Below are 8,528 nucleotides of genomic sequence, written 5' to 3' on the forward strand. Positions count from 1 at the left end.
TGGCCATAACTCGGTTGATTATAAGCCGATTTTAGTTCTTGGCATATGATTCGCTTTAAAAATGGTTCTCCTTTCGTTGTATTTACTAAATATATAGGGGAATTTACGTATTCTCGGCAACCTAAGCAGCGACCTTCTTTATATAGCCTTTTTCTCTAAGGAACGCACACATATGCAGTATTGGTTTGTTTACAATCTTTTGCTGCCAGCTGCTCTAACAATTTTAGTCGAAAGAATTGTCAAAAACTGTTTTGAAACGCTTTTACAAAGCTTCAATCTTCTCTAGGGAGAGCGAGTATTGTCGGCAACCAGTTTTTCTTCGGCAACCGTTCCATTTGAACTGCATGTAAATCTGCTGTTCTATTATCGGCAACTCGAAATCAGCTACAATTTGTAGTGCGTGTGTTGCATTTCAAGAAAACCTTGCTAGATTGCTTTTTCTAAGTGGTAAAAATATAGTCAAATTGAAGCTGAAAGCATAAAGAATCGTTTGCATGCATTCAGCGAAGTGTTTTCGTAAAAAAATCCAGTGAAAATAGTGTTTCAATTTGTGTGCCGAAAATAGTCTGTCATGCCGAAGCCGTCATTGACCCTATTCCGGCCAAATTATTTTTATCTAGATAACAAATTTCTATGGTTTTGACAGATGAGATTGCTGCACATTTGAAACCGCCGTTATGGATTCTCGATCAAGAGTTAAGTTTAAGTTTCATGTCGGTTTGTCGGTGATATAGTTATATAGTAGAAGTGGTTCTGAATAAAAACAGACCATCCTTCTCCAGATCAGAAACAAATGTCGGAACTCAATTAACTAATAAAAACCAAAGATTTAGGTAAAGGGAAGTTAATGTTTATGTTGTCGCCATATTGAAACAATTGCATTTTTTTATATAACCTACGGTTTTCAAGAAGGTTTTTCCTTGGAAACAACATTATTCTCATCAATTCATCAATGAGCAGTAATAGAGATAACGAAAATTATCAATCGGCTCTCTTGGCTGGGCACAATGATTAATATAAAAATAATTATATTTTGCTTCATTTTCCGAAGGCGGACTTATTTTTCTCCGATCTTTCGAAGCACATTTCACATTAGATTTAATCCGTCATCTAAAAATAGACCACAATATGAGAACTGTTTCGAGGATTTTTGTAATTCTTTCCCTTTAATGATGAGGACATTTATGAGGATTTTTGACAGATCCATTTACGAACAATGATTTTGTCAAGATCGGATGATATTTATAGTACCCCTTTTTATCTTGATTGATGCTTTATTTTTAGTCAAAGGCAAATGGCTCTAGTATTGATGCCAAATGGCTTTTATTGTAGCTTTAATAAGGATTTCAAATGGTTCTCAATGCTTTCGTCGTACCACCTTTTTGTAGCAAATCAACCTTTAAGTGCCTCGAAAATATGCCCTTCAAAACCTTCTCCAGGGTGGACCAACTAGACAGATTCTAGTCTTAATGAGGTTTTGGTGGATGTATTAAAGGCAAAGCTGTCTTGACCAGGGTGTTGTTTTATTGTCTGGCGAATGGAAGCTAAAATTAAGAAGAAAGTAATGGCGTTTGGTTCATTACCATGTTTTCTACAAAGATCAAGTGATTTAGAACTACAAAAGGATGATTTTCCATGACTTTCAAGGTATTTTTTAAATTGCTTCCAAAATGATAGCGGGGCAAAACGCCTGATTCATGATGCAATATGCACCACAACATTGGGACAAGACGCACGACAACAATGGCCAAAACGCACCACAACATTGGGGTAAAATGCACCCCATGGTAAACAAACCATAACCCCTGCAAGTAGATAATGCAAAGGGATGCGGTATTTCAAATGATTATTTCTTTATGTTACATCAGAAATAAGGTCTCAAAATCTCAATAGAATGTTAAACTGGGATTCATCAAGTAAAATATCTAAAAAATATACGAAACGTAATTTTTGACGTTGGATAACGTCTTTCGGCAACATACGGGGGTAAAAAATTGAAAACAGTCATTTTGGATGCGTTACGAAAAATTAAAAGATTTTGAACGATAATAACTCAACCGTCTCTCGATAGATTTACGAGATAATAGCATCAATCGATTGGAAATATTTCTAGCAATTTGCTGAATGTTTCAAAACTATTGATTTCATTCTGCAAACTATTGAAAAATGGTTAAAAGTAAACCATTGTCTAAAGATGGTGAAAATCGATTGATTTTTTATATTCTTATACTTTCTCCAACCGAGACATCAGATGCGAGTATCTGACACCTCTGATATTTTCTGTTCTACTATATAAGTGTCCAACATGGTCGCCCGTTCCATCATTGTCTATCCGATCGTTGACCCAGCAGCAGAGCAGTAGAGCAGCAGAGCAGTAGTACCAGAGCAGCGGAAGTAGAGCAACGGCAGCAGAGCCTGGGGGCGAAAGGGCAACTACGTCTAGTGCGTTGGTGCCAGTGCTCCGGTATACTGGGCCGCCGTCATGGAATGCCCAGCTGCTGCAGTTCTCAGTCGGTCGTATTCACCGTATGCTCCGCAAGGGCAACTATGCCGAGCGCATTGGAAAAATGGCCCTTTTCAGGGCCACAACATTATCAAGAAAGAGTTTAACGATTAATTTTCTAATGCCTTTCCGACACTTTTTTCATGACTTTCATCGTCCTCCTGATATTCATGTGATTTTGTGGTGGGATTTTTAGCTATGTGAAATTCACATGGTTTTCATCCATTAGATACCTATGTGGTAAATTTTTTGAGTGTATGCTTCGGCAATCAAAATAAAGTTTGCACGATGGAAGCGCACATCGTAAATTTCGTTCATTTTAGTAATAATTAAATTGCCCCTCTCACCCTACCCTCTGGCAGTACATAAAAAGCCTTTTTGTTAGGGAAATTTTTCAAAAGGATGCCGATTAAAATAATGGGTACCATTTTCTGAGGATGAGATGAGGACGATTCGTCATCCATATGAAGCGTGTCACGATCATTCCCAAGGATTCGTGGTTAACGCGTCTTATTTCTCTGTTAATACCGGTTAAACTCAATAAGAGGATTGTGATCGACTGGTTCCTCTCAAAATATCTGTTTGGATTTCATCCGAAGTTTCGGTCGCATATATTGTGCCTTTTTGAAGGAATCTCTTGGACTCTATATGTTGGTAGAATGTTCTACTTTAGTATTTTGTGTTCACCTACTAACCAGGCTCGGTTTTATTGTTCTATGAGCCCACAGTATAGGCGTAATAATAATCTAGAAGTATCGCTTCAATACGATTAACCGGTTGACTAAGCAAAGAAGACCGGAAGTCCCAACGGTAACGGTAAATGTTGAGCAATGAAGGAACAATACAGTTCAGAATCAGCGGTCCGAGGAAAACCTCTTTTGAAGTTACTAGTCAAATCACTCAATTTATTGAAGGCAAGCAGTTCACGTCCAAAGCGGAGAGTAAGGTACATTTACCGGGATCCAGTAAACCGATGTCACGTAGGCAAGAAATCAAAAATATCTCCAAATGACAAAATGACAAGCGATCAACGAACCGAATAATAACGCTATGTCAGAAGTTGAAAGCAATAATGATATAATCTTCTTCCTTCTTTTTCATGACTAGCAGCCCGTGTGACACAACTCACTCGGGGCGGTAGAACAAAACGATCAAATTGTTGGCAAGCTGCTTCACGAAGCAAAGCCGAAGATGATACACGTGTGTTAATGGGAATTTTTTTGTTATTTCTTTTCTCGATTCATATCAAGCTATGTCCTCATCCGTGTATATTGCAACAAAGCAGGCAAGCAATATATCATTATCCTTCTACCACGCGGATCGAGCTATGTTACAGAGCCAGTTTGTCATGGTAGTCGTAGCTACCGTTTTGTCTGTATCGTTGGTTGCTTTATGTTTTTGGATTCGCTGCACGTAGGTAGTTAATTCACTTCCAGAGGTACTAATACCTTATCAGAAATCACACCACACTTCAAATTGGACGCACACCACGATCATTTCTGAAATCTCAACCGTAATTTGCTAATGAATTTCATTCCGCTGCATCAATGTAGGCCATAAGTCCAGGGCCACCGCAGCTCTGCAAGGTAGGGGAAATGGATCTAATAGCGAATTCGTTTATTAGCGTATATTAGTGCGAAACCGAACTTTTTGTCAGTGCGAACCTCAACCTGAGCTAGGTTTTAAAAACAAACGAGCAAACTGACGTTTGTCAGAAAACAAGCAGATCCAATCTTGATACCCGATCCAGGTTGGAACTGAAAAATAAACGAATTCGCTATAAGATTGGGCCCATCGCTAAAAATCTGCTATTTACCAATCTTATCTATATGAACGCGTCGTTGGGACGGTACTGATGGATATTTTAGGGCGCTTGAAAATTTAGTCGTTAGTTTAATTTTAGATATGGATGGAATGATAACACTGCACTGGTTAATTTCTTGGAATTCAAGACACGCCTACACTAATCAACCATCATCGAACTTACTCGATGAGGATATCAATTAACTAGGGAGAGCATGACAGAAAGATTCAACCATGTTTTTAATGGATTCATTTTATCACTCCTTGCGCACCACGAAGGAAACTGTTTTGAAAACGAAACTCTTTACCATCAAATTGGTCGTCCTGAAAAGGACGGTTTTTGTTAAAGGGTGGGAACTTCGATCGAATTTAGGCCTTCTTTTCGGTCTTCTTGGGCAACAGGATGTCCAACATTGGATGTTTGGCAGGACACCACCCTGAGCGATGGTCACTCCGAAAAGAAGTTTGTTCAGCTCTTCGTCGTTGCGAAGGTTGACGTGGGATAATTCGGGTTTTCTTGTTGTCACGAGCGGCATTTCCTGCCAACTCGAGAACTTCAGCGGCCAGATACTCCATCACGGCAGCCAGGTAGACGGGAGCACCGGCTCCAACACGCTCGGCATAGTTGCCCTTTCGGAGTAGACGGTGAATACGACCGACTGGAAACTGCAATCCAGCGCGGCTCGAACGGGACTTTGCCTTTCCCTTGACTTTGCCTCCTTTTCCACGTCCAGACATAATGCGAACGACACGAACAGTTCGAAGCTGAAACTGTAATGATGACATTTCGACCGTCGAGAGTGGTTTTATACCTGCGTCGAGTAGCATATTATGAATACAGGGACGGTACAATAAATACTGTGGGTAGCAAAATACTGAAAATGGGATGAGTGTCGGTTGTCTCTACGGGCATGAAACGAGACAGCGTTGCCAGTATTCCTGATTTATTTGATTTTCCAGATTTTCAATCGTCTTGCCAGATACTTACCCAGATATAATTCACTTATATGTTATTACGTTTATTTCAAGAATTTTTAATTATGTTCCGGATTTTCCCAGATTTTTTAAATATGTTGCTTTAGAGAATTTGCAGCCCAAAACGAAAACCGGTTGGACATGAGCGTTTCCGAATTCAGTCCAATAGAGGCGATGAGGGCAAGAAGACTATACGGGATGAGATGGGCCACCGTTCGTTTGGGCATAATACCTATTAACTCAATCTATTTTTTTTTACAAACTTGTTGAAAATGCTTCTAATATGCATCTCCATGAAAACCGTATCAAAATTCAATTACATGTCTAAGATAATAATGGAATTGTAACATTAGCTCAAAATCTCTAAAATATTATAAGATATGCAATCAAGAAAACAAGCATCGCATTCACTATATTACATTTTACTGATCCGCTGGTTCTACAGCGAGCAATACACGTAACTGTTGCTAAAAGAACTTATGTTTCTATTTCACTTGATTCCTGCATGTTATTTTCTAGTGAAAACCTGTCAAAACCTTAACTTTTACTAGGGTGCTCATATTGCCCCGTATGGTTGTTGATCGGAGCAAAAACTGAAATTTTTCAAACATAATCATTTATTCAGTCTATCATTTGTAATTCGACAAAGAGTTAGTTTTGAAGACAATTTCTATCCAGAATATCACAGTTACACTAAAATTTGGGGACTATACTGGGGTGTAGGAACGCTGGAAGGGGAGATGCTGTCTGTCTTCGAACTACCAACATCATTCCAAAGCTCCTCCAGGGCGACAGAGTAGAGCAAACCCAACATAATCAGCCCAACAAAACGGCCCTTTTCAGGGCCACCAAACTTTCGCAAAAGAGTTATTAAGGAATATTCCTAAAATATAATATACACAATTAAATACAACACATAACAGACGTTATCCAACGCCAACCCTGCGGTCGTATCTAGTATACAACCCTTCCAACTTTTTTTAATTTTTTTTTGTGATACATGATGATAAAAGCTTAATTTAAAGTCGATGATTTTAACAACTGTGTCCTGTTTTGCACAAAATGCAATTTTTTTAAGGAATCAGTAGGTCAATACATGATTTTATGATCAAGAATTATTTGTTAAACCTCCAGTTGAAAACAATCACAAACCGTTACCCGGAAAATGCATCTGAGGAAAAGTTATCGCTGTTTTTCTATAAGTGGGCATTTTACCCCAGGGGTGCATTATGGGCTGTTCTCCCTTACCTACCTGTGTTGTGATACTTTCTTCAACGAAAACAAATTTTCTTGCATTGTCATGGTCATCTGGTCTAAAAACTGTTCCAGCGAGCACTTTGAATGAGCGGTACAGAGTACATCATTTAATCAATGTAGAGATTAGATGGTGTTATATGTAAAGTGCAAAAAGAGAATGAAAGAAATACGTTAGGTTACGTTTCAAGAAGTGACAGTTTCATCAAATTTCCCAACTAACCTTACTCAAGCAATTCAATGGTCAATGATCGATTCAAAGTCTATAGAAAGCCTACTGATGGTGTAAACATGAAATTGTTCCTTACTACAGGTTCCTCGGGGATACTTTGGTGGTTCCGGAAGTTGCCAATGTGGTCAATGATCCATTTAAAGTCTATAGAAAGCCTATTGGTAAAAAACCATGAAGAAAGAGGTGTCGCACGGCATGATTTGGTGTAAAAATGAAGTTGTCCTCTACTACAGGTTCCCAGGAGGTACTTCGGTTATCCCGGAAGTGGCAAATGTGGTCAATGATCCATTTAAAGTCTATAGATATCCTACTGATGAAAAACCACGAAAAAAGAGGTGTCGTACGGCATGTTTTGGTGTAAAAATGAAATTGTCCCCTACTACAGGTTCCCCCGGGGGCATTTCGGTGGCTCTGGAAGTGGCTAATGTGGTCAATGATCCATTTAAAGTCTATAAAAAGCCTATTGGTAAAAACCATGAAGAAAGATGTGTCGCATGGCATGTTTTGAGTGAATAAATGAACTGACCGCACTCAGAACCCTCCGTCAGGACCGATTCCAGGAAAATGGCCATATCCCGGTTCATTTTGGCCCACTTTTAGCTCTTGATGCGTTATTCGCTTTGAAAATGGTTCTATTTTTGGCAAATGAACAAAAAACACAGATTAGTAACGGGCACCCTGAGAAAAACTCATCACAAATTTAGCAACTTCGACATGCCCTCCGAAAAATCTGGAATATCTTCGGTATCCGGTAGCCATGGTCACTTCCATTGCCAAACCATGAAACTTGATTAGTTTTCCAGTTGAATGCTTCTTAACACTCCGAATACGATGCCTCCGAAAAACGTGTAACGGCAAATTGTGCAATGGCATAACTTAGCCATTTATTGATGAATTTCAAAAAATTGTGGTACTCCTAGAAATCCTAGGATCTGTAGATTATTTTGATTGTAAAAAGATTAAAAATTGGTTCGTCTACTTTATTCAAAAGCGAAAAGAGTCGTTACACAGTTTTTTTAAAGGAGTGTTTATGGGTTTTGCAAGTGGCCTAATATCTATAAATTATATTAATAGGTACAAATGTTCATAATTAGTCAGAATAAATAAGTCATGGTTTCTATATATGGATCCTGGAGACAACATCCGTGAAATTGGTCTGATTTCTCGCGAGTTAAAGCTCAATCTCGAATACTAACAACACAAACAGGTAGAGGAATTACTAACTCTATCGTTTGGTATAGTTTGTTTGCAAGATTAAACTTTTATTCGCCAGTAATCGGTGATTGACGTGTTTGTTTACAAAAGCAATTACGCCCAAATCTCAAAGTTCTCCGGATTTAGGTCTCAAAGTTCTCCGGATTTAGGTAATTTAATATATGATCTTATTATTATTTCCGTTTTTGAATTGTAGGCGTACCAAATTTGTAGTATTTTTTTTTTCAATGAGAAAATTGATGAGGAGAATCGATCAAAATCACTTGCACCCCTCTGCTTCCATGTTTGGTTACAAGATTACAACTCTGGGGAGCATTTTGTGTTGTCGTTGAGGGCGTGTGGTTCTGAATGTGGACAAACAGGCACAGATAAATTCTATTCCAACTCTTTACTGTAATAAGCTTGTTGGCCCTGAAAAGGGCCGTTTTGTTGTCAAAGTTGGTGATGATTTAAGCGCCGAAACCGAACAGAGTGTGCCTGTCACTTCAAAGCGTAGATGACATCCATGACCGCTTACGCTTGGCGTGTTCAGAGTAGGTGACAGCA

General features: G+C 38.8%; 1 protein-coding gene across 1 annotated transcript; it reads right to left on the reverse strand.

Moving 5' to 3' along the window:
* Positions 1 to 4,675: 4,675 nt before the first annotated feature.
* On the reverse strand, positions 4,676 to 5,044 carry LOC135713582 (histone H2A-beta, sperm-like). Its single transcript, XM_065236713.1, has one exon. It carries the CDS (start codon positions 5,042 to 5,044, stop codon positions 4,676 to 4,678), a length of 369 nt encoding a protein of 122 aa, XP_065092785.1.
* Positions 5,045 to 8,528: the final 3,484 nt, after the last annotated feature.

This window comes from Ochlerotatus camptorhynchus, unplaced genomic scaffold (assembly GCF_037179485.1).
Source record: "Ochlerotatus camptorhynchus isolate MF236.1 unplaced genomic scaffold, CSIRO-AGI_Acam_v1.1 ptg000569l, whole genome shotgun sequence".
NCBI lineage: Eukaryota > Metazoa > Arthropoda > Insecta > Diptera > Culicidae > Ochlerotatus > Ochlerotatus camptorhynchus.

Excerpts from the sequence above, each read along its gene's own strand:
- LOC135713582 (XM_065236713.1), bottom strand. The coding sequence starts at position 5,044 with ATGTCTGGACGTGGAAAAGGAGGCAAAGTCAAGGGAAAGGCAAAGTCC.